Source organism: Morone saxatilis, unplaced genomic scaffold (genome assembly GCF_004916995.1).
Source record: "Morone saxatilis isolate NCDOM2014 unplaced genomic scaffold, NCSU_SB_2.0 Contig8, whole genome shotgun sequence".
In the NCBI taxonomy this organism is placed as follows: domain Eukaryota; kingdom Metazoa; phylum Chordata; class Actinopteri; family Moronidae; genus Morone; species Morone saxatilis.
The window spans coordinates 16,706,665-16,733,721 of NW_023340257.1; the positions used below are offsets into that span (position 1 = coordinate 16,706,665).

Here is a 27,057-nt window from a genome sequence, read left to right on the forward strand (position 1 = left end):
TACACCACAAATTCACAACGTAGCGAGACTATTTACAGGCAGTAGCTTCGCTGCCACTGCTCCTCCCTATACCTCTTTTTTTCATCCGTCTGTTTCTTCTCCTCTTTTTTACTCCTGCTCTTTGTCCTCTCCGTGGGTGATCACACAACGCAAGTTCTTGTAGTCAAGGTTACCAGCGACATCCAGAGGGAAGTTTGTAAACATCTGATTTACCTGTAAGCAAACAGGTGAAGTGTTTATTGCACTTTTCTTTACTTGTGACGAGAAGAGCTGTCAGGTTTTCAGAGCCGGATCACACATATTACATTTACAGACAGACACAGAGCTGGCTTTTGCCATTCAATTAGCTCATCAGAACGGGGAGATAAGTGCAGTTATGTATCATTGTCATATATTCCACTCTGGCCTCTTTGTGCACTCTTTCATCTATGCTTTGCCTGCCTGTTTCCTCCTGATGTACCCACTCCCCTCCTCCCCCTCCTCCGCTGCCTGTTTCTCTCCTCTTGTTTTTCCTGTCTACTGAACAGAGACATGTTGATATGAGGCCCGCTTGCATCGGCCACAAGGGAACAAGTCTCTGGTGCTTTTGATCAGCTGCAAGATCAGACATGTCCACAGCTCCCCCGTGTACACTCCAGTGACTGATCATGCAGTATAATGGGCAGGCACAGACAACCAAAGATGCACACCCACACATGTTCTCTCTGTAGATCATATAAGCATGGGCACACACACACACTCATACACATAAACACAATGCAGAGGGCCTGTGGTCCATGTGTTGGCTCTGCTCACAGTGGGGTGGCTTGTTTGCTGGACACAAGGGAGCGAGAGAGAGATGGTGTGTGTGATTTCCCCTTTCTTGCCCTTTTTTTTTCTCCTTTGACAGTAAGATGGATGATTGCAATCACAGGAGCCATCAGTGAGACAGAGTGGAGGTCTATGGGGCAGTGAGACACAGCCATGGGAAACCAGCCGTCAGATTACTGCACCGCGCTGCCATGGGAACACTGTGTTGTTTATTTGTCTTGGGGTTTTGTTGTTTCATATGCATTTTCCCCCTCTCTTCTCCCCTCCCCTCTGCGTGGCCTTTTGATGTAAAGAACATGAAAGCTTCCTCATAAAACATGTGTAGGCTGAGCGAGAGGGACGGAGAAGTAGAGCGTTTACGTTTCACAACATTGTAAGCCTACTGTAAGTCAATATGTCTCCTCAAACCAGTGCAAATGTGACAGATTTCATAGCGATTAGACTGGTCTCTTTGATCCCCTGCGAGAATGAGAGGCAGACTTTTCACTCCCCAGTCAACGGATGTTTTTAAGAGAAACATCTGTTGCTGTACAAATGAGATTACTGTGTCTCTAGCCAGGGGCCATGTAGGTTATGAATGGCACTGTTACTAAAGAGGGGGTCTGGAAGAGAGCTGAGAAGGATCTTTGTAATAAGCTGTAGCTGGTAGTTAAGGGGTTTAAATCAAATGAAATTGCCTCAGATTCTGGGTATTCATCAGCGCTCACCTTCAACTTGTTCAGCGATATCGCCACTGCCCGTACCTTTGAATCACATATCTCATATTGATACATCCAATATTTCACCTTGTTGCCAAGCAACAACTCACCTCATCCTCTGTAAACTTGTCAGCCTGTGACATGAGCTGATATTTTATCCTGCAGGAGAGGAATGAGAGAGAAGAATTATTGTCTCTTTGACTTTGAATTACCTGTGATCTGTATTTCTCCGAACAAGATATGCATTATCTGCATGCTGAAACTTTGTTAATTATTCAAATTTTTTTGTGCTCTACAAGCTAATTCATAGTTATCTGAGGGATGAATTCCTGTGAGAGGCATCACAAGCCACAGAGTCATTTCTGCCGTGTCTGTGCAGAACTGAGGAGAGAATCACATGCTCACTCCTCCCCCATGAGGACTCCTGTTCCTTCTGGGTCAAAGACCTTAAAGGCGTTGAGACTCGTCTCCTTTGGGTCAGTTTCCTGACAAAACACAGGTAAAGCTGCGAGTAACAACTGCTCATCTGCGTAGACACGATGCACACTACACTGACTCAGCCTCACATGATACTTTATGTGTCCTTACTGGGGGTTTTTTGGGGGGGGCTCAAATTTAATATTTGGATGCTGACAACAGAAAATGAAGACTGCTGTTGAAGTGTCTTTTGTGACATGTTTGTTTTTATGCAGCAATTCCTACAATTCAAGACAAGTTTTCAGTTTAGGAGACAATTAAAGCAACTTAAAGCGTAAAGCCTTGACTGAAACTAAGCATGAATAAATGATGAACTTCACTTAAACCAACAACACGAACCAAACTAAAAACTAATATTTAAATATTCATTTTACATTAGGGATCCCAGTCAGAGCCAAGTTACAGTTGAAGTGTAGTATAGGAGAAAATAAATAAAACCCATCATTACACACTGATTATATTATTCATTTGTGTGTACATTTTACTTTGTTTTTTGAACAAAACTAAAATCCAATTAAAATCAAAGTATTTCTGTGAAGTAAAGAAAACTTAACACTAAAACTCTGAATTAGAAAATACTAAAGACTAAAATTGCACAATTTGTTATGACCTTGGTGACTGACCTTTGAGTTTTTCTCCAAGCATATTTAGGAATTATGTGAAGTTGAAGGATCCTGAACACTCCTTCGTCATCATTACCAACGTTAAGGCGACCTGCCATCAAACACATCAAACTTCTTCTGTGATCAGTACAGGAAAATTGCGACAGTGAAACAGCATTTATAGGATGACAATGATACTATAAATAGATAACAAGTAAATGTGAGATATAGAAACATACAACTGACAAATATGTCTTTAAGACTAACAACAGCTAATAAATACTTACTCAGAGCAGCAAAGGTGTCTTATCAATGATACCATCTCTGTTCTGGTCCATGATTGTGAAAGCCTGCCAGCAGAGGACAGTTACACGGGTTACCAGAGGAGGCAGCGCAGCTCTACATAGCAGGAGGAGATTGAGTCTTGAGACTACATGTACTGCACACACAGCATCTGTCCTCTAACCTCTTTGAACTCCTGGATCTGGTTTTGCTCAAACATAGCAACAATGTTGGAGCCTCCTGTCTCCTTCTTCTTGTCTTTTGTGGGCGGCTGTAACAGAACAGACACGCTGGATGAGAGAGGAGGTCCATGGTGGTTCCCTTGAGTCAAACCAACTGAGGTGAGAACCAGCTTCAGTCAGCAGAAACACCAAAAAATGTGCCTTCTTAGCATCAAGAAGTTGGGGATGGCTGCCTTTTTTAATTTACAGTCATGTAGCTAATTATATTTCTGTTGTATTTAACCTTTCTCTCTTGAAGATATAATTCCTAATCAAATAATATTCAGTGTGTATTATTCTGTGAAACTACAACTGCATTAAAATGGCTATAAATACATGATGAGCACAATAAACATACTAGATATCTTGCACAGTCTCTTACCATTGTGTGGATCTTTATTGCAGATCCGATGAGCTCTTAAGAAGCAATAAGTGGAGTGCCCTTCCCTTTATATACTGCCAGGTCAACTGTCCAGCATGCTCCACATGCTTCCCATGTGCTATTTGGAGGATAATTTGAATACAGACACAATACGGAAACAAGCTTCAGGACACAATCTATATTTGAAAGCATAAAAAGTGAATATAATTTCACTCCCTCGTGTACGTGAATGGGATTATGGCAGGAATGAGTGGTCTGGCTGTTCTGGCCGTCTGAAAGCATTATTGCTGATAGACGTCAGTGGTTTCAACAGCTGCTGAGGCATCAGCTCATTAAGGGGAGCAACATTACTCGCTGCCCCTCTGCCTGCAGGAAATGTCTCATTTGACAGCACAAAGTGTTAATTCTGTGTCAGGGCACTAACACAGAGGTGTAAATTTAAATGATCCACATCACAGCTTCTGATTCCTATCAAGTGACTCCTGAAGCTTTTTATAAAAAAAACACAGGCACACATGTTAACCACCTCCTTCCTCCTCTTTTTTTGCCTTTTTTCTAAGCTATACAATATATAAAGGGATAAAAACATCAGCAAAATGGGCATAGCTGTGTGAACTTAATGAACACTATGTGTGTTTGTACAGTTGTCTCACTTCCTAACAAGATGTGTCAGAGAAGAGGTTTGGGGTCTAACGACACCTTTAAGGTCATTCAGCAAGGCCTCTGAGTGCAAACACGGTTGTAATCAACCCGTTAATGATGTGCAGACACAAATCAAGGACTCAGAGTCCTATTTTAGGGATCTGTGACCTGCTATGACACAAGCATCAGCCATGTATGGCATTAAACTAATAGTAGATCGGATCCAGGGATGCTATGATTAACATGATTTAGTGTTAACCCCTCAGGTACACACGTAAGAGACATATGCAGGCAGGTGTTCATGTACTTTCTGGGGATGGTGTCTATATTTCCTCCCTGAATCAAACACACACACACACACACATACACCCTCTAAATACATTAATTAACTTTGATGAAAATGAACCTTTGATTTCCATTTCAGTACTGTGCAAAAGTCACCTTACATGGATCTGAAACTTGTACCACAGTTAACATTTTATCATCTTCATCACCATCATTTGTCAGTAAGTTGTGTTGTAGCACCATAATGTTGCATGATGCTTAAGTTGAAAGTGGGGGAGGTTGACAACAATTATACTAGCCGTTTACTGGGAGCAATCATCTCAAGCAGGCCTTGTCTCTGAAAGCTGAATTTCTTAGTGTAATGCAATCAGTGGCTGCTTTAAAACACACCCAACAATGTAAAAGAGAAAATAACAATACTGTGCTTTTCATGTTGTATGGAGTGTTAACTTAAGCTCTACAGTACATATAAAACCAACATGACTTGACTCAACATAAAATATAAAGTATAATTTGTAATAGGACAGATACAAACACCATGAACTGATGACAATGAGAGAGAGTTCATAGGAAAAATAACTTTACTCAATCAATCAAAATCAGTCAAAATTCATCATTCTCAGTTATCACAGTCTAATTGAAGTCATAAATTAAACAATCATGGTCGATTATAAATAGATTTCTGTTGTAAACTTTGAAAGATCATCAGGTGGGGAGTGAGTCTGGTTACGCTTTCAGCTTTATCATCAGTTCAGTTCTGCAGCTTCAGGTGTCTTCACGAGTGAAACCAGCGTCTCAAGTCTTTGACCACATCAGTCCTGCCTCTGGTCCTCCTCACCGCCCTGCAGGCCGTGCAGTAGTGTTCACCCCAGAAGGTGGGCTGCTGCACGCTGTAGCTCCCTCTCCAGTCCAGGTGCCGCCTCAGCCGGGCCGGGTTGCGCCTCAGCATCAGCAGGTACCGGGCCAGTTCTCGCGCTGTGGGGAAGTCGTCCACGTGGATGAAGGCCTCTGGAGGCAGGAAGCGCTCATAGTTCTGCCTGGACGGACCCAGGACCACCGGGACGGCTCCGGCCCGCACTGCGTTCCACAGTTTCTCCGTGATGTAGTCGGTGTGCTGCGAGTTCTCCAGCGCCAGGTAGAAGTGGTAACGTCCGAGCAGCCGCACCACGCTGCCGCCGCCGCTGTCCTTTGGTAACGGCCGGCCGGCGCGGCCGAACACATCCACCTGGATGTACCGGCGGAGCTGGTGGTAGAAGGCCACACGAGCATGAGACTCCGACCAGTTGCTGATGACCCAGGCCAGGAGGCGGGGCCGGGGGCGGTGTGAGCGCGGGGGTGTGTGGAGCGGGTGCGCAAAGCGGTTCTGGAGACCCCTGGTTCTGTGTTCATTGGGGACCAGATACCCGTACGGCAGGAATATATCTGAGTCTGTCCGGTAGGTCATTGTGAGGTTGAAAACATCCTCAAAACGCCACAGACTGGACGTGTGCGAGGGGGACTCGTAGTTCATCCATATCCACTTTTGCGCACGTGGCCGCGGTTCCGGTGGTAGATCGGCGCTGCCGGTGGCAACCTCCCGGTGGTGGATGATCACGGCGTCCGCATCCGGGTACGCGCGCCAGTCGTCGGTGAGCGTGCACCCGCCGATCTGATAGAGCGCAAAGCAGTCCGGAAGTTTGCGGTACCGACCGAAAGGATACGTCCATATCAGGAGCGTCACCGCGCGGTTCTCCTCAGAGACCATCGGTACCAGCGTGACCGGGTCCGGTAGGTGGAGTAGGCAGAGTCCCAGGAACAACAAGAAACCGACGGTGGCCGCGCACACAGAGGAGCAGGTCCTTTTGAGAACAAGTGCACAACATTTTTCCCGCTGGGACGAACCTGAGCGGCTGTTTGCTCTGTGCGCAGTTATCGTGGAGCGGCCCGTTGCTCTCCACTGAGCCACAACTCCCATCGACGCCCTTCACCCTGCAGTCCCCCCACACTTAAAACCTCGTACACATGATGTTTTGTTCCTTTTTTTGTCCGCTGCACTTGTATTAAAACTTTTTTTCAGGAAAAGTGGTCCCTCCGTCCCTGCGTCCGCTGCAGCCGGCTGGCACACCTTAATGTCCTACTTTAACATTCAGGAGAGATAAGGAATGCGTCCGGTTAAACAATGGAGCCTGCAATGGTCTACCAAACTTGCCATTGTTGTCGCCTGTCCTACATGTTCTTCAGTGGTGTCAGCTTATGTCACCCTGTCGTCTTGGTCCAAACAGAGTTAAAGTAAACACATTTGCAGCAGTGCTGTATGCGCCAAAAAAATTTGACGTGGCAGCGTTGGTCCAGGGTCCTGTTACCGGTGAAAGGCGCTTTTGTGAGGCCTGCTGGCCTCCCAGGCTCTTTTAGGTTGAGTAAACACTTTGGCCCTGGGCGCGGTGTCCTGCTGATGGAATAAGCAGAGGTCATTTTTTAAAAGAACAAGACATATTTTTCATTTAGCTTGTAAATGACTCTGTTTGTATAAAGGCATATTCACCCAGGATGGAGGCCAGAGGGTCAAATCAGAGGGGGAGTTTGGAGAAATGGCATTACTGGAGCCTAATTTTGGAGTTTTTCTGGCCAGTAAACTCACTCTAAATTAATCAGCAAATAGTTACTTAGATTTTATGGACTGACTAAAAGAATCTTTTTATACATATCAAGTTAATAAACCAGGATAGAGCAACCTCAATCTCCCATTTATCTCTATACAAACGCTACACGTGTTATTCACCACTAGGTGTCTCCCTACACAAGCAGAAAGCTGCCCTGTGAGGTCTCCTGTGCAGCCTGTGCGGTGCAGAGACATTTGGATTTTTCTCAAAACATGCATGTTTAATTTGGCCAATGAATAAACATTTCAGCTGTAAATTAGGCAGGCAGCAGCGGGGCTTTGAAAAGGTTTGTCTTGAATGTTTTATTTATTAGATATGACCCAGCATTGCAACACCCTCTAACCAGAAATCTTAATAAATGACTCACAGTTTTTTAATTTGGTGATCTAACCCTAAACAAATAAAGGAATAAAAAACAACACAGTCAGACAGTGACACATTACTCTCTGCGTAAAAGGATCAGCCATCCAGGTCGAACGCATTCTGATCACAAGTAATGAAAAAATGATGAGGCGGCGGGTCTGGAAATCCTGCACTGTGTGTTGTGTCTCATCTCTGGTGGGCAGGAAAAACACGGCGTGACTGGGACAACATTATTCCTCCCCACAGACACAGAGTATGTCATGAAGTCTGAATGTGAGTGGAAAAAAATGGCAGACAAGGAGGAGTGGGAGGAGATGAAGCAAGAAGCATGTGTGTCTCCACTGGGTCCTCCTCCTTCCTGTTACATCCATTCACTTTTCTTCACCATGGAGCAAAAAAAAATAGAAATCTTCTTTGTGTGTTTGTGTGCGTGCCTGCGTGTGTGTGACTAGTTATCCCCATAAGAGGTTTTGTATTCTTTCTGCATTATTTATCCTCCCTTTCATCTGAACAGTTCTATTTTCAGCCAATCATTTAATGTCCTGCCCGGGGTTATCTTGAGTTGGGAAGAAGCACGGCAAACTCATAAGTTATGGATACATGGTGAGGCTCAACATTATAAACACATGTATGTCTTTCCTCAGAAATAGCAGAGGTGGCCGAGGTCAGGAAATGACACATAGGAATGGGTTTTGTTTGTCTTCCTTCAGCTCTCTCTTGTTTAGTCCTTTTTTTCTTCCTTTCTAGGCAGCACACAACCATGCAAATGTTGCTGGAATTGTGCTATAATTAAAGTTACTCTGATTGCCGATATGGTGACATTTTGTTCAGCTCAAATTACAACCAGGGTGATACACAAAGCTTGGCATTTATGTTTGCTTCATCTTTACTCTTCTCTCTTGCTCGAAAAAGAACTTTCTTTTGTCATCAAGCTCTTTCGTGTGCTGTTGCAGACCTTGAAAAATCTTCATGGAGGGATCAATATTACATCTTCCTCTTTTTCAAACATCACTGCAGCATGTGTACATGCCGGGAGGATGGAAAAACTGACACAAGGGCTTCTCAGGTCACTTTATATGGACAATGTAAGTGGAATGCACAAGAAAACAACATATTTCGTAGACATTACACATCTTTGTCTCTAGTTTTGTACTGTTTCCAAGCCCATGTTTACTTCTATCTTCCTGTTTGTCAAAAGTAATACCACTGTCTATCTGTACGTGCTTTTGTGTGTGTGTGAATCATACCAGCACAGAGAGAAGCATTCAGTTTTTGATGGGACCCCCAGGTCTTCACTCATCTTCCCTATTGATTTTCTCTTGCTTTCCTTTTTGCACTCCCAGGGGATGGGATGTCTCAATTGGTCCTGCCCGGTGAAGGAGAGTGTGAGCGATAGACAAACAGATAGAAGATGAGGGACAAGAGCAAGGGGGAAAAAAACGAAGGGAAAAAACGTAGAGAGAAAAAGAGGAGGAAACAGGCAGGAGGGGCTTGTGAGCTCCCTGATCACAGAGGCCCTCGCTGACCCCTGACCTTGATCATGACCTCAGAGGTTACCACAAAGGTCAGAGGTTGTGTGAAAGTGCCACTGCGGCGATTCACTCCACTGCTGGGTGATGATGATCTTATGCAGCCTCCCCAGCCTGTCTGACATGATCAGTGTTGCTCTCTGCCTGCGGCTCCCAAGGGCCACACATCCATCTCCAACCCGGCCACACAAGGCCCGCTAAAAGCACCTTGCAGGCAGAGTCAATGAGCAGGAGGAAAAGGGACACAAACAGAGAAATAGTGGGAAAGCTAAAGGACAGAAAGGCTGTTTTATTTTATACCCTGTAGCTCTGTCGGGGTATAAGATCTAGTTGTATAATGGCACTGACACAAAGAATGTGTGGTTATTTCTGTATATTTAAACTTTAAACCAAATGTACATGAACTGATGAGGATTTTTAAAGGCTAAAATGTGTGGGCTCCAACATGTTCCTATTGCTGTCCTTGTCAGGAACAATTTATTTCATCCTCTCTAATTTTACCATAGAGTGTAATAAAAAAGACTCCTCTCATGTCATTCATGTCAGGCATGCATGAGCCTCTGTAGCAGGAACACGATAATTTGTAGGTGGATTGATAACTCAGACTCTTGCTTGTTCCGACTTACACTGTGTACCCCCTACTGCTTCAAAGTAATCCAGAGTCTATGAAGCTGCAATCAAATCCTTATGGAGATACTGTGTCCCGAAATTCAGAGAGTCTGAGAGGAGCGTCTGGCAGTGCAAAATGGACTGATTTGTAATGTTAAAGGCAACGTTTGCATTAAGGTGATATTACTTAATTTACCGGATACATTCTTGCATTAAATGTGGAGGGACTGTGTACAGAAATTAATTGGTAGAGTCATGCGTGAAGCAGAAATTAGAGAGATTAAACATGATTCTGTTGTTATGTGTTTTATGTGAGAGCTAAGATGAAGTCCATTTCATGTTTTCTTTTTCAGTGCGTGATGATTCAAGAGCTGCATTTCTTTCTTTTTTTTGTTTCAGTAAAATGTCCTTCATGGCATCCTTTGAATGGCTGAGTATTAAAAACTTTTAGGGAGGGAAGAAATATTGTAAAGGTTATTTGTTTGCAAAGTAATGTTATATGGTTGTAATGTTCATGTCTAACACCGCTGCTACAGTATTTCTGCTGGATGTGCATGTTGACACAATAAATGACATAACAAAGTATCACCTTACGTTATTTGAAACATTAAACCGTTGCGTTTAATATCCAAAGTAAAAAGTCAACAGTGTTCAATAATTATAGAACATTTCCCAATACAATTACGACGCCTTTTGGAGCTACTTCCACTTCTCCTTATTGACAAGATATTGTTGACTGTTTCATAGTAATATCAGTGGCACAACAATGTATCATGATCCTTTTAGCTGTGTTTTCTTTGTGTGAGAGTGAGAGAAAACTATACAAACACACGGACACACTGCAGAGCTACTGAACCTGTACGGATTATCTCAGACCTGTATTTCTGGTTTGGCTTAATGATAGGTAGCATCACAAGTCATGCAGGCCAAGCCAAGGAAACACTGATTAACATGGCGGAAAGGGAACAAAATGACAGGATTAAACACAGGATCTATCGCTTCATATGCAGTATTTTTGTCTTAAAAAGTAATAATTATGTACGTCATAATGCAGACAGTTGCTCATGTTTAAAAAAGAATTAGTAACTGACACAGATAGCGACCTGAATCATGCTGCTTTTATCACAGTAAAATGCTTTAACCAGTGGTTGTTATTTGTTGTATACAGTGTAATTCAGTACATTTTATTAAAAGCATGTGACCAGGTGTCAGGCCCAAACTAAAGCCAGTCTTTAATTCACTGTATTATGTCCATAAATGAAGTATAAAATAAGGCAAAGCTATTGAGACTACATATCAGTAGAGAGCACTGAGCACCATTCATACTGTAGAAGGGGGACACACAAACAGCTTCAAATCAAATCAAGTAATGGCCTGAAAGTTGAGCTAATTCAAAGCACAAAAATGCCTACCTTTGTATCCACACACTTGCAGTGAAAGAGGCGTTATTATCTATGGCAAATTCTTGTGTTATTTTTGGTGAATGCAATTAAAGTGCAATGGCTGTAAAGAAATGAAAATGATTGGGGAGAAAAAAAAATAAAACTAAATATTTTTGTAAAAGGCTGCTGGGGCTCTGAGCATTCAAGAAAAAAATAAAAATAACAACTTACTAAGTGTGAATGCAGGCGTGGATTTTCCAGCCCTCAAAAGTCACTCGACGAGTCACATTTTGGAACCCACAAAAAGCTAAAAATGAACGCGACGTGTACAACAGATGTGTTACCCTGATAAACCTGAGGAACTCGGATCCGGCTTTGGTGTGCAGAGCAATTGGAGGCTGAAGCTGAGGCGTGATGGTGTTTTTAAGGTGCACAGTTTGACACAAGGAATTTAAGGCACTCCATATATACAGTGTAATTAGACATTCTTTGCATATCCACAAGCTGTAGGGGGGTCAGAGGACATGGTCAGCAGGAGTGACGCCTTCAGGAGTGTTGCTCAAGGTCACTTCAACAACAGATATGTATGCACATTGACAGTCTAACCACTGGGCTGCCTTGCTGTCGCAGTGATCTGACTGGATTAAAAACATCTTATTTAAATAACTAATGGCAAGTGAATGAGAATATCTCACTTACTTTCTTATTCATATTACTGTACATTGAGAAAATCATATGAATCTATCTTGTGCCAAGTCCACTCCATCTTTTACCCATTCTTAAATGGCCAAATTCAGCAGGTCCACAGCAGTCCTGCTTCCTTGCATATGCTGACTGTGAACACTAGATCCACCCTTTCAATAAAAAATACATGTATCATGAAACTAAAATTATTGTGGTTAATTTCCAATATTGATTAGAGCTGAATGCTTTGTTTTAACTATTCAGACATACACGTTTAGCCCGGATTCTATTCTCAACAAATAACATCCTAATTAATTACATTTGGTTTAAATATATTTACCTTTTATTGATTTATTTTTTGGGATTGTCCTTCATGAACGTCCATAATGAACCAAAACAAAAGCCTTTCACCTGGATCAGTAAAATAAATGTTAGTTTTGTTTCATGTATTAAATGTTTGCAGTTTAAACAGAAATGGGGTAAAATTGCACTTTCAAAAAGGAGAATGAGTTTGGCAACATCCAATAGGTTCATGGGGGGGAAATAAATAAATCAATTCTTCCCACATATCGACTTTTTATTCCTAAATCTGACAGTCATGCTGATTTTTGGAGGAGCAATGATTATTGATGAAATAAATTAGTATATGTGGGTCCACACCATCCTCTTGCTCAGTCCCTGCACAGCTCAGAGGAAACACCGGTTCCTGAATGCACCCCTGGTGGGATTTATTTATTTAGATATTTTAGATATGGCTTCCAAGCAGAGCCTCCTGGCATTATATTTTTTGTGTGATCTTTGCTCTCCATAATACATAAAAAAAAAAAAGATCACACAAAGCAAACAACATTAAAAAACACGGACACAATCGGGCGCTCACGATTTCCGTGCGTGTGTGTCAACGTGATAAGAAAAATAAAAGAGTAATTTAACGCCAGTTCGGTTATTTACCTGTAATATCTGAATGTTGATAAAAAGCTATTTAAGCAATTATAATGGCGTTATTAAGGCAACACGCCTGTGCGCTGACTCCGGTCCGTACTCCGGCTGTTACCTGGGCTGGGCGCTGGGAGTGGTCCGGTCCGGGTGTTGCGGCCGCCCGGTCCTCTCCACTGAACTCCAACCCCCGCGCTCTCTATCAGCATCTCATTCCTGTCTCAATATGTCTCAAGATGGCGGCCAATGCAGGATCGATGTTTCAATATTGGAAGCGCTTTGACTTACAACAACTACAGGTCAGTTCAACCTCTCTTTAAATCGCCTGCCCTCCATTCGCTTCGGCTGCCTCGTCTCTTTCGGCCGCCGTGTTTCGTGTTTTTTCCCCGGCCGCCGTCTCGTAGGTGTTTCGGAAGAGAATTCAAGACCTCTTCCTCACATTGATGAAAGTGGCTCTCTCGCTGATCAGAAATTGATCCTCTTTGTTCAATTCAACATCGATCGGACACTGCAACTGGGCAAGCCGGGGCGACGCCGCGGGGATGCGCCGAAATAAAAACAAAACAGCGGGGCTTTTGGCGGAGAGCTTTCGGGATAGCTTGTGTTTTATTGCGTGTTGTTGTTCAACTTTTACCGGAGCGAGTAGCCGTAGTTAGCCCGACGCTGTAGCCGCTGTAAGGTTGGATAATTTAGGGGGAAAAAAAATAAGTGCGACTCATTATACGGTGGCGCTGTGGTGACACCGAGCGCTGAGACGGGCAGCTCAGACACACAACAACCGCGTTGCTAGTGTGTTTTTCTCCGCTTTTAGCTGTCAAATAATCGGTAAGTTTTATTTGGAGGCGGATGAAAACATTAGCAGCCTTATCGGCTAACGGGGGAACCGGGGTTTGGAGCAGTTTTATACCGAAGTCGTCTTCGTGCTTTATGGTTGATCAACTCGGCCGGTTTTTTTTTTTTTTTTTTCGGTTTCCCCCTGACGGCGAATTATAAGCACCAGTGAGCGGTTTTTTTTTTTTTTTTTTACAGACATTTGCCACGTCTGTGAAAGTGGACGGGACGGGGACAGTGTTTGTGGACGCGGTGCAGTTTAATATAAAATGGTAGTAGAAATATATACATGTATGTGAAAAAGATCATGACCTTGTTGATTGTGATGAACTCCAGAAATGCCACTAATCTCGGCGTGCACGGGAGGAGATCAATGGCACAGTAAAAGGATAAGAGGGGGGGAAATATTGGGCCTATTCACTGTGTGTGTGTGTGAGTGTGAATATTGCCTGTGTGTGTATATTAGAGCCGTGTTTGACCTATCACAAGACATGTAGACAATGGCACTGTTGTGTTTTCCACTGGCATTTAACGTGCATTGCTGAATTTCAAATCACAATTTATGAATATTAGCAGCCCCAGTCGCCGTCGTCATTAACATAAGATTGCATTATGTAGGCTAGCCTTTCAATTGTTCATACATTATTTTGTGAATTGCACAGGCTTGGGATTTAAACTTTTATTTAGGTCATGATGCCCCTATGACTGGATAGACAAAAGGACAGTGAACAAGTCTTCCCAGCGGGCTTTGTGTCGCACTTATGCCACATCATCAAGGCTTCACTTCTCCTATTTATTTGATCCCGTTTGGTCCTCCTACTCTTGCCCCCTTGTTCATGCATTATGTAAAAAAAAAAAAAAAAAAAATTGAGACTGGCTTTGGTCTTTTCCCTTTGCCTCACTATCTAATCTCCCACCCCCTTCGATGCCTTCCACCCCCCAATCTTTCTCTCCCTCACCTCCCCCCTCCCAGCTCCTTATTTTAATTTTTTTTTTTTTCTTGCCTCTCTCTTCCCTGGCCTTCACCGCTGCTTTGCACCCCCACCTCTCTCCGGCCCTGGTTTAGAAGAACTGGATGTGTGTGTGTGTGTGTGTCTTGTGTGTGTGTGAGAATTTGTCTGAGATCAGTCTTTTTCGTAGATTTGACTGGGCCAAGCACGGGACAGTGAAGGCACGCTGCCAGGCAGGCCAGGACATGAAAAAATGGCATGCGCATAAGTTTGTGATAAGGCCCGCTGGGTAATCTATGCAAAGGGCCCCCTATTCAGCAGGAGCGAATTAGTCAGGACAGTGAATCTGAGGCCGTGTGCAAAAAGCCTGGCGGTTTTGCAGGCCTGTCCTGCAGATAGGAAATCAGTGCCGGAGCCTTTGTGTGTGTGTGTGTGTGTGTGTGTGTGTGTGTGTGTCGTGTGTGTGTGGTGCTGCGCAGAACTGCTCAGGAACATTCACCTGTGCTATTATTGATACATCCTTATTTACTCTCCTGCCCACCGTGAGAAGGGCTCGCTAGAGGAAGAGCCTATGCAGAGAAGAACCATCTTTTTTTTTTCTTATCCTGTTTGCTGAGGATAATATTGGGGTTACGTGTGATATGATCGTGGTCTAGCCATGGCGCTTGTCAAGCCAATTGCTTTCTCATTTGCGCTCTCTCCCTTGTGACGAACGGACAGCGTGCACTTCCGATTCCCGCAGTCTGCGTTGTCTGTGGTGAGAAGCACGGGCAGCAAAGGATGTTTTTTCTTTTTCCTTTTTTTTTTTTTTGTGTGTTTCTTTTGATGATGAAAATCCAACCCAACCTAGATGTCAGTAGCTTTAAGCCATCATAGCGTCTATTCCTCAGGCTCCCAACTGCTGATGTTCATTAAAATCCTATTTGATCAGTGTGTCCCATTCCCTGTGTGAGAAACTAGCTAGGTGGTTGTTACAGGACAGAGAGTGCTTTGAAACAGCACAGCGAGCTGTTAACTTGTCTTTTCTGCATGCTTTTTTTTCCTCCCCTTTTCTCTCCCCCCCCCACCACCACCACTACAAACACAAATGGGTGCAACAGTGATGCTTTTAGCAAGGTCTCGCACACTTGCAAAATGGATCAGTGATTCAGAGATGATGGCAGGGTGACAGTGAATTACAGATGGAGGAGGTTTTAACGTCTGTAATCCCTGTCCGTCCATTACAGAGTTGAGTTTCTTTAGAGGGGATCATCACTCTTCTCTCCTGTTGTTTTTTTTTTCTTCTTTCCTTTTTTTTTTTGACCCAGTCAAGCAGTTTGCTGGAACATTGTGTTTCTACTTGGGAGCGACGAGAGATTGCGCTTCATTACGGGCAAACCTTAATAAGATACGAGTGAATAGCCGAGCCTAAACCTATACTTTATATTTTCTGTGCAAGCTTCGTAAAATTAAGAACAGACCTTTTCTGTTATACACAATTCCCAATTTAGGCCTAATAGCCTACATCTCACCTCATAACATTTCTTGGAACAAAGCACCCCAGAGCCATTTTGAAAAATAGTTCACTATGTTAGTGTACAGATAAATAGTTACTTAGGTGAAAACCGATCTACAGCCCGTTCTTATTCATCACCTCCTAATGGGTAAATTTAGGAAAAGGGTTTTGTAAGCTGATCCCAGAGCTGTGGTCAGTGGCAACCTGAGTGGTTTAAATCTCTCAGCGACTGGCCCACTGTTGTCTGTAGGAGTTTTAGTGTTAATTTATGAGCTGGTTGTCTGAACTTACTGGTGGGATATTTTTACCCCTCTGTTGCTGCACAGGCTGGGGGAGCATAGAGGAAGGGGCATCACGTCATGCTTTTACTGTAGCCAGCCGCTTCTCTGCCCAGTGACAAAACCTGGCATTGGGACTGAGGTTTCACTGTGTGTTGGTGGGTGGTGAGCGACTAAGCATGAGTCAGAGAGCAGGACGAGTGCATGTCAGGTCTTTGGTCTGCCCTCGGTCTACTTTGGTCAGGGCTATGTCATCCCACTTTCTAAGAGGTTATAGTGTGTCCTTATGAGCGATACACTCCATAGGACTGAGAGGAATGTGCAGCTCTCAGAAACCTGAAGGAAAAAAAAACACAACTTCTCATCTACCTTATCAGTGGCTAATTCTCAGCGGAGGCCCATACTCCCCAAACTCTTCAGTGATTTAGTGTACTTCACACTCGGGCTCAGTTTCTTCACCCTGCCACGGCTTCGAGGAGTGTCTACACTGGATTTTACTCTCTAAAAGTTGATATCAGACTATTTAGTGAAATCATTTACCGTGCATGGTAAAATAAATTATGACCAGTCTCGTCTGATGTTTGAACAAAAGATAAAAAGCATTTAATAGAAGTCTAAAAATAGGGGTACCCAAACAGATGGAGTCAGCAGCTCTTAATGCAGTCTTTATGCTTCCTTATAAACCTTGAAGATGTGGAAGTCTCTTGTTATGATAAAAATATCCCATAATTCTGTTTTTGTTTCCACAATTTGTAGTTTTAGATATAGTAACACAAAAAAACATTTAATACGGCTGGATTTTATTTGAACAGCTTGTAGTTAAGATGGTCCAAATGTTAATATAAGATGCAAATATTGTTAGAGTAGACATCCTTAATAATATTCCTGGTCATTATAGTTAGTAGTATTGTCAGTTAATTACTGTGAAGGCATATTTTTACCCTAATAAAATAAAGTTGTTTTTTTTTATTTCATTCATAAATATTTTGTTACAATGTATATCCTGAATAAACTTGGCCAACTCACACAATAGATAGTAGCTTTACTTTCTCTTTCAATGACTGTTCTTACACTTTGAAACGAAGCATCACAACTGATTGCACAACAGACTTATAAGCAATTTACATTGCAGTGTTCCTCCACAGGCCGATCGTGAACATCACACTATATTAGAGGGTTTACAGCCCATGTGAATTTCTACGTCTGGCTTCTGTTAAAGCATATATACTGCTTTCACCTCACCTTGTAATCTTTTACTTTATGGTGTATAACAAAATATATTTTATGTCTTGGTATACTCACTCACTACCTAATTTAAATATAGTCATTTGTGTCAACTGTACTGTTGCTTTTCCAGCCAGGATTACTAACGTCTTACAACTTAACATCGCCCTACAAAAATATCATGTATCTTTTGTTATAATAATATTCTGTAAAACTTAATCGTGCATATTGCTTTCACGCTCCCTACCACATAATACTAAAACACTTATACACTAATGTAACTACACAGACAAAACTTCTACCCAACTCCAGCAACAAGAGCACAGGGGGCAGTTTCCAGAGACCTATTTTCAAGTGGCAGGCATTATTTACAGACCCACTTGGAGTCTCTCTCACCTACAGCATCATAGAGTTTCACCGTATCTCATGACAGAAGCATCCATTATTCGGCTGCTCTGTATTCCAGCAGAGAGAGCTTGGGCTTCAGTGACTGGACACTTCTCTTTAGGCTCACTTTGAAATATACTGGCTGTTTTCCACTTGTAAGTTTGAGAATGATGCCCATGTTATTTAAAAATCAAGCGTACACTTGAATCAGTGCCTCCAAGGCCGGTGTAATCTTGTATAGTCTATTGTTCATCTTGTAATATTAAGCCTACGGTTTTCAGTAAACACAAATCTTTCACTCCCAAGGGAAAAAATGTCTGTTCTCGTCCATAGTTGACTGGTAAAGTAAGAAGACGCACACAGCGAGGTGCAGACCAGCAGTGGGCTCGGATCCAGGCTCTAATACGTGCAACACAACAATCCAGTCGCGCACTCTTTTCATATTGCTTCTTTTTTTTTTATCTTTCTACTTGTCCACGTCATGTTTTCAGCTTTCTCACAATCATTAATGTGAGCCGATTTGAATGCCAAGTTGCCAGCGTTTTATTACTTAGTCAGTACCTGTTTTTTTTTTTTTTTTCAGAGGTATGTGACCTACAAATGATTAAACCGGATAGACTTTTATATTATAGTCATTCACAACATGTTTTGCCCAGTGTATTGTAGTAGGGCCTAGCTAACAATTATTTTAGAGTTGCAACTGAAGATTACTTTTGATTATTCATTAATCTACATGTTATTTTCTTGTTTAATCAAATAATTTTTTCTGGTCTATAAAATGTCATATGTATGTCAAATGTTGTAAAAAAAAAAACACATGACAACTTTAATCCCAAGATAGGTAATATATTTAAAACACAAAAAGCAAAAGTCCTCACAGCTACGGCACCGGACTCGATGACAGTTTGGCTTTTTTACTAGAAAAACATTCAATCAGTCACAAAATTGTTACTGATGAATCATCTGACATTTGAGTCATTTATTTTATTTTTCAGTAATAGATCATTCTGTGCCGTATTTTCCATTCTCCAGAGTAATTTTACACTACATGAGGATTAGAGTGAAGTGATGAAACCGAAGAAATGTGTGGCGAGAATAACTTTGAATAATGACAACTTTGGTGAAAAACGGACTTAAAGCAGCCGAGGAAATTCGAGCTTTTAGAAACCATTGATTGGTTGTTAAGGTGCAGATTTCTGATGACCCAGCAAGGCAAGCCTGAATGAGATTCGCAGCGTTTTGAGGAGTTAAACAAGATGTTAACATGGAAATATAAACAGAGGCAATGGACCAGAAAACGAAACGGAGTCCCATTTCCACAAGGTACCACAATGTGATAATTTAGACCAACTGCAGACGGTCACACAGTGGGGGCCAGTGTTAGAAACATTTTTGACAAGTTTGGCTGAGCACACTGCTGAGTTTGAAGCTAATGCAGAGCTTCATTTTGTTCAACAAACGTGTCTCTCGGAATAACCCTGCCGAATTTTGTTCCTGCAGCAAATACTCTGTGGCCCTCCGTGTCTGGTGTAGCCAAGCTTATTGGTGAACCACTTGCCCTACCTAATTTTAGTGTTGTTTATCTCCCTGTTATCAAGGAGTCTGGGCTAAATAAGGCTTGAGGATCCTTATGTGCAGACCTCAACCCATGACTCCAGTATCAGTGTCCTGTTAGATCATTGACCATAGGTATTGAATTCTAATAGGCCTATTGGTGTGTCCTAATGGGTCAAGTATTGAATTATGATATTGGCATGGGCTGATGGTCTCAGATTGAATTATGATATTGGTGTGCTGCAGGCTAATGGTTCTTAGTATTGAATTATGATATTGGTGCACTTTGATGGTGTAGGGATTGAATTATGATATGGCTTGCTATCTGCTAATAGCACACTCTGTGTAATTTTCAATGTCAGTCATGGCTTCAGTTGCTAGATCCATAGCCGGCCTTCAAGCTCAGCCCATCAGTCACATCAGATGGGAACAGCCTTCAACCTTTAGCCTCAGCTCACAGTCCAGTTTCTGTTTCTCCCCCAGTTGCTTTTGTGTAGTATTCAGGTCATCCTTGAGTTTAGGTTTTGCTACTGCGGGAATTTTTATTATTTAAAGAAACAAGGTTTCCTGCAAATAATGCAAAGGTGCACAGTTTATTGAATTTTTTTTTTACATCGCCTTGTGAATCCTGTCTTTTACCTTTTTCCGAAATAAAGAACGAAACCAACTTTCACATGCCACCCTCACGGCTATAAAGTGACGAGATGTTTGATGGTTTAATGTGTGTGTGGGTTTGGCATTTTTCACACACCACATTGTGTTATAAGGAGCCTAATGTTAAAGTAATGGAACTGTAATGGCCCTGGATCTGGAGCTAACTTAATTTCTGTTAGTGTCCACACCTTTGCAGTGTTTATGTTGAGCTCATTCCCATTTTTGTAGTTTAAAAGCAACCAGAGCTGTGATGGTCCTGCTGCCAGCTCACAGAGTAAATGGACGGCCTGCTTCTGTGTCAGCCCTCTAAAAATAACACAGACTGCTGGCTGGGCTCAGCAGAAAACTACCACCGATTATGATGATTCAACTACACTGTATTCACAGGTGCGTGTATGTGTCTGTTGGATGGGGGTGGTTTATGCTTAACAAATTGTTCTCTGCAGTCGGTATGCTATTCACCGGTCTAGTTTTACGTTGTAGGGGTGGTGCTCAGTCAGAGGAACTGCTTATGTGTATTTTCAGAGTTTTAGGTATAATGGTTTAAGGAAAGAACGGCTAGTTAAGTTTAGTGAACAAAAAACAGATTTAATGCTGTTATTACTGCACAGGCTTTGCCTAATGCATGATTAATAAATGTAGGACTGGTCTATGGCTTTGTCTACCAAAAACATGGAAAATTCCAATCAAGTGACACAGTCCTGTATCTGTTAAGTCCATTGGACGTCCTCAGACGATACCTTAACCTCTCCCTGACATTTGACCTGAGCAGATGTCAGACTGGAGCCAGGGTTCAGAGGTGGTCTGACCCTGTAGACCCCAGTATGACTTGGGCTGTCTGACTGGCCTTACCCTTTCGAGCTAACAGATGATGACTTTTACCATCTGTCTTGCCTTTAACAGGTCTAGCCTCCTTGAACTTGAACTTGTTTGGATGTGGAAAGCAGGAAAAAAAGGGAGAAAATTGTCTCACAATTAACCAAGGCTGTTTTCCTATGTTTATGCATTTTATTTTTAACGGATGACCAAATGTGTAGCCACTTTCGAACTTTAGTCGTTTTTTTAAACTTATTTTTGAATAATTTATGAGTTCCTGCTTGAGTTGGCAGAGTCTTTGTGTGCCACAATTTAAAAAGTGTAAAACTGAATGTACATGGCTAAGCTCTGTGGCCTGCCATCTCATTTTTAAAAGTGAGAGTTGTCCTCTTGAGGAAGGGGGAAGGGGGAAGGGACTATGTGTTTAGTAGACACAGGCTCATCCGCTGACTGCTGTCTGACCCTGAGTTCAGCGGTATGGTTATTAATAGGCCCAGAGGCCTCAACTTCCAGGAGGCCCTCTGATCAGCTCCAGATGTGGAATGAGAGAGGACAATTCTACGTTAGCCTATCCATGTTTCACATGAAGCAGAAAGTAGGGAGATAGGCATTTGGTGAGGCTGATAAAGAGGGAGAGAGGGAGGAAGGGAGGGACAGGAGACCTTTCCACAGCAGGAGTGTGTTTTGTGAGTCTTTGTTTTCATGTGTGTGTGTTTTTTTTCGTTTATTACACTCTCTGCCCTCAGACCAAAAGACCGTAAAAACGTATGGCATCACCATGGTGACCATAATAACTACCTATAAAACAGCGTGTAAACTGTGAAATAAGACAAACAGACCAGAACAGCCCTGACTGGCTGGCTGGCTGACTGAATGGCTGCCTTCCGCCATAAAACTATTTGAGAGCCAGACTGAAGGAATGCCTTGGAGGCTGCTGTGGCTGTCACGACACATGAAAGGATTAGGCTCTGTGTTTTATCTCCTCTTTATCTGATGGTAATGGATAAGCTGAGTGTAGCCTATCATCTGACGCTTGGGCTGGGGGTTTGATGTTTTAGTAGGGTGACGGTTTGTTGAGTTGACCGCTTTGGTCTATTGATTGCTGTTTGATGGTTTTGATATGTAGGCTGTGTGGAACAGGTCAAGTCTTTTATGCAGTGAAGGCTCCAAATAGCTTTTAGCTGTCCTTCACTCCCCCCATTACTCCAGTGGTTCGTTTGATGTTTGGATCAATCAATAGAAAGAGCCTGAGCTCTTACACATGCTCCATCCTACTTCCCACTGAGCTCAATTCCTCTTCCTTCATTGTGCAGGCTTTATATCATATTCTCTCAACACAGAATAAATGATATAATTACAACCCATTACGTAGCCTAATGCAAGCTAATTATTCTGTCATTACTGTAAGGATTAGCTATGCTCATTCTCTCTTTCTCACTGTGTTTCTCTGCCTTCTCCTCTCAAAAGTCGTGCAAGCAGAGCAGAAAACTCTTACTCATAAAGGCTGAGTAAGACTTAGCCCCGGGACATGCTCTGTTGACGTTGATCGTATAGACCATGGGTGTCAAACTCAGTCAGAAAGCTAGGCCATGTTAGCAAATAGTGACAGCATGGGCTGGACCTATTAAAGAGTCTAGATATAGCTAACCTAATGGGGCATTTTGATATATGCTTTTGAGTTGCGTCAAACGGAACACGTCGCTTTTATAGGCCGTGGCACAACTCCTGCTGATGTGTCATCATCAGGCATCTAGAAAATTACTGGATACAACAGATAGACACGGCTAAATTAAAACGTGGAAAAGGGCATCATGCAGAGCAGGGATTTAATGTACCAGAGGCACATGAGAGTGATGCAGACCCTTTTTCACCGTCCTGTAACTGTGCCAATAGCATGAAGCTGCTTGTAGTCCTTAAATGGAAGTCTAAGTGAATTACTACAAATCAAATAGGCTAACGAATTGAGAACAGATCAGATCTTAACTGAATTAGACCAACTTTGAACATTGCACATTGTCAAGGGTCATAGACTTTCTAGGCCACAAAGATTAGCCTGCATATGAGTGTAGGATGAGTGGATGTCTGCAACGTCGCTAGCCTGCACCTGTGACCCTGTCATTATCCACCAATGGTTACTTGTGTGTCTATTTGATGTCACATAAACTAATAACAGCGGTGTCAATTGTTGCCCGAGTCCTTGGGACCCGGGCTTATATATGTGCTACAGGGCCTGGAGAGCCCCACTCTGCTCTCAGACTTGATTAATCCCTATCGCCCCTCTCCATGATCGCAGTTTCCATTTTTTAGCCCGTATCTGTGCACTCATCCCCTCCCCAATCTCCTCTCACTGGCACAGAATGGCTTCCTGGCAGAATGGAGGCATTAATTCAGGGATGAGAGGTGTGATACTCTCTTCCCCTCTCTCTCTGGTTCTCTCTCTCTCTCTCTCTATCTGTGCTCTGTTTGTAATGCGTGGCCTTTATCGTAGCTGAAACAGCTCACTACCCTCTGATCCTATCTCAGATCTCAATATCCTAGCCGTTCCACCCTGTAAACGCAGGGATGAAAAATCTTGCCCTTTCACCAATGCATTACACCCTAGCATATCGCCATACCCCTCTCCTCCCATTGCACCCTCCACACCACTCACCCTTTGTGACACAGGCCTCCAGCTAAATTCGAACTCCGCAAAGTGAGACCAAGTGAGCTGCACTTCCTCCATGCCAGAAACCATCTTAGTCTCATTATATTTGTATTTAGGCTCAGTCCTGGCCTCTGAAACCCCTTTGTCAGACAATAGATCGGGCGAAATAATGACTAGCTCTCAGTAAGCTTCAGGAGAGTTAAGGCTTGGATGTTGGGGAGATAAAACAACAACCAGTCTCTCAGCAGAGAAACATGGATCAATACAAACGAGGCTGCGGTGTAAAAAGGCTGTTTTTGATCCAGGCTTGCGTCAGCGTCAGTGAGGTGAGTCTTGACAGCTCCTGTGCTGTTGGTAGATATGGATCTGTGTTCAAAAAAAGGAGCAAAACGCTCAGGGACCACAAGCGTCTTGTTAGGCTGTGGAGAGTGGTAGGCTGACCCCCCGCCCCCAACCGCTCTGCACACAAACATGGATGCACACATAGCCTAGTTGCACAAACACATATACACAAAAGTGTTTAGGCCTCAGTTGTCACAGAGAAACTATTGTGTTAGCTTGTGGTTAAGAAAACTTTGTGGCTTTTACTCCAGTGGGTGAGAGGAAAAGCAAAAATGGAGATTCAGGAGGATATGACTTGCGTCTTCAAACCCTGTGTGGTTTGAGAAGACGGTGTCTGCTGGCACATTTAAAGTTCTGCACCCTGCTATGTCAAAGGTAGGAGGAAGGCAGACAGGCAGCCAGGATTGTAGTCTGTTATCTGTGCTGCTGTTGTGCTGTGTTTTGAGGGGGCGTGCCTGTGATCTGTGATCATGTACCGTGTCGTTGTAGCAAGCGTGGCTGTCGCTCCTGACTGAGCCGCCACCCCACGACTCCACCCCCACACAGTGGGTTTGGCATACAGAACAGTCAGCCGCATAGGAGGTGGAACGCTGCGAGGGGAGATGGAGGGGGAGTTTCAGAGGTAGGCCTCGTAGATTTCAGATAAGACATCTTTCCAGACGCCTTTACTGTTTACTATCATAACCACATAACAGCCTCAGACATGTCAGAGATAAAAGCAAAGATTAGTGACTGTGGTGGCAGGACAGAAAACTTCATCTCTTAAACATCTATGTCATGTTGCCAAGCACAGAGGCTTTAAAAAAAGGCTTCTCACTTTGTAATACACACAGAAAAGTTTTATTTTAAAATATTAGCCTCTTCTGTAGTGTGACTAATATGGTGTTAGCATTACAAAGAAGAAGTGAATGTATTTTTGTCTGTCTCTCTCTATGCCTGGCTTGAATTCAAGAGTGGTACTCCATTAGATTAATGTGTAAAACATGCACCGAATGTGGGGCAGTTAACCTACATTGTGTTTGGACTAAAGGAGTAGTGGCAGACTACTTGGCATGTGTGACTGCAGAGTAGGTGTAAACAAAGTGTTTCTAGCAGTTACAGTCCCAATTATTCTACAGAGAATGAGATCTGAAGCAAATCCTTGTGTGGTGTTCCTCTCCTCCTGTGTGCACTCGCGGTCACCGTGGCAGCACAGACGGCAGCTGCAGATTGACTTCATACTGTGTACATAACAATAACTTTGTTGTCATTCCACCAGCCTATCTGTCTCGGCATCGTCGGAGCGTGAGGGCATAAGGAATTCCATGAAGTTTTGATACCTCAATTAAAGTGCGTCTGTCTCCTGTTATCTCATTTAGTCTGTAGTCGATATGATTGGCATAATCAGACATGCCTGATTGGTGCCTCCCATTTAATTAATCAGTCTCACTGTATCATCACCTGTGGCTCATTAGAGTAATTAGAGCGAATTAGTCAGATAGAAGGCCTCTCTCTGCCTGCAGACGAGTGGAAGGAATTTCATTAGGAGAAATGAACACACACATACACCTTGGGTCTGATGGCCAGTGGTAATAGGATTTGTTTACCCGTGACTGTTATCAGTGATTAGTATTATTGCCACAGTGGTAAGACGGAGAGATACTCATTTTCGTTTGGCGCAGCCTCCCCTCCTAGCTGCGAACATAGCTCAGCATGCCAAATATCGCTGGGCGAACATGTTAGCAGACTTCCTCTTTTGACTTCAAAAGAATGTGGAAAGACTGGGCTCCCCAAGTTACTGCCGCGGCCTGTCTGTGCATTCATGTGAGAGCACACGCGTGTGGAGCAGTGTGCGGGAGGCTTCTTGGCCAAGTCGGTGTTGAAGTCTCTCTAGGGAGTGTTGGCAATCTGTTCCAATCGTCTTTACAGCTGACCAGACGACCAAATGAACCAGGACAGGGACTGCTGCTGTGGGCCAGTCCAGCCAAGGCAAGCAGGGCTGTTACAGCAATCACACAGACATTACAGCCCACTTAATGCTCCCCTGCACACACCATATTCCATCGTCTGCTAAACTAGACAGTGCAGCCCTAACCAGCCATAGCCAGATTTAAAAATAGTGCTGGAGATAATGTGTATGGTTAAATGAATTAATTCACCAGTAAATTAAACTGTTTTTGAGATTTGAAAAGTAAAATGTTTCAAAGTCAGGCCAAGGAGAGCCAGAGAGTGCTGACTTTTTAATGCATGTTGCTTGGTGCACTACAGGCGTTACATCAACACAAGTGCTGGTATTTGCATTTTGCCAATGCAATTAATCATATTTCTTGTCATTACATTAACCGTGTATTGTGAAATAAAGACCCCTTTTTAATTAGCTTGTTTTGGGATTTTGTTAGTTTCTTTGTTCATATCTTTGCTCCTTGTCAAACATTTTAATTTGGAAGGTTTATCAAACTAGCATGATGTCAATCATTGATGACAAACGTAATGGAAAGAAAATCCCAATGGTATGCCAGATGGCAGAGCCCCTGTAGAGCAGTCTTGCCTAAAGTTAACAGTATTCTCCTCCAAAAGTTTAGAGCTTGATGAAGCCAACAAAATAGCTGAATTGACTTGCTGTCAGTTGATACTTCTCAATAAATTCCCCATGTAATACATGAATTTAAATTTAGCTAGGGATTTATTGATATTGAAACACTTTTCCAATGTGTTACAAGCCATGTTTGCACTACTGGCCTCTTTGTTCAAACTGAAGCATGCAAACGCTCTAACCAATCCTTGTGGCTGCACACGGTGTTGCCGTTTTTGGTCAGTCATGACTTTAGATGGATAGTGACAGATGCCACCATTCCAGTCAATATAAAAATGAAAGGTCTTCATCTTTCTGTTTAGCCAATAGCCATCTATTAATTTAGCTATCTGCTATCTGCTATCTTTAGCCACGACAGTAATATAAACTGCGATGTGGGTGTTAGCAAGGATCAGGTAGCTGGACCAATTGGGCACTGACAGACCTCACTGCAAAGAATTCAAACAGGTCATCCGAAGTATTTATCAGATTTAATCGTTAGTCGTGCCATTGTATTTGCTGATCCCCGGTTACATACTCAGTATATTATATATCAGTATACCGCGTATAGGGTATGATAACCTATACTAGTATAGTATAACCTATACGGTATTCATGTGACTATGATCGTCATAGCCGGTATACGTATATTATTGAGTACGTCTATATCAATACATCATTGAATATATGATGTCATACGGATTAGTCCGTATGATGAATACATACTTACATATACCAGTATATTTGGTGCGTATATATAGTCAGTATGGTGTAGTATATAGTATATATA

General features: G+C 42.8%; 2 protein-coding genes and 1 pseudogene across 2 annotated transcripts in view; 1 reads left to right on the plus strand and 2 right to left on the minus strand.

Moving 5' to 3' along the window:
* Positions 1-108: 108 nt before the first annotated feature.
* LOC118341230 lies at positions 109-3,119 on the minus strand (annotated as a pseudogene).
* Positions 3,120-4,962: 1,843 nt separating this feature from the next.
* Positions 4,963-11,023, minus strand: LOC118341229 (alpha-(1,3)-fucosyltransferase 4-like). Its single transcript, XM_035679434.1, has one exon. The coding sequence runs from the start codon at positions 6,351-6,353 to the stop codon at positions 5,175-5,177; it is 1,179 nt and encodes a 392-aa protein (XP_035535327.1). The 5' UTR covers positions 6,354-11,023; the 3' UTR covers positions 4,963-5,174.
* Positions 11,024-12,683: 1,660 nt separating this feature from the next.
* cux1b (cut-like homeobox 1b) overlaps positions 12,684-27,057 on the plus strand; it is a gene marked incomplete at its 3' end in the record, with an annotated part of 60,769 nt that continues 46,395 nt past the window's right edge. The window contains 1 exon segment of the mRNA XM_035679760.1: positions 12,684-12,840. Coding sequence (XP_035535653.1) covers positions 12,778-12,840 — 63 coding nt within the window.

Excerpts from the sequence above, each read along its gene's own strand:
- LOC118341229 (XM_035679434.1), bottom strand. The coding sequence starts at position 6,353 with ATGGGAGTTGTGGCTCAGTGGAGAGCAACGGGCCGCTCCACGATAACT.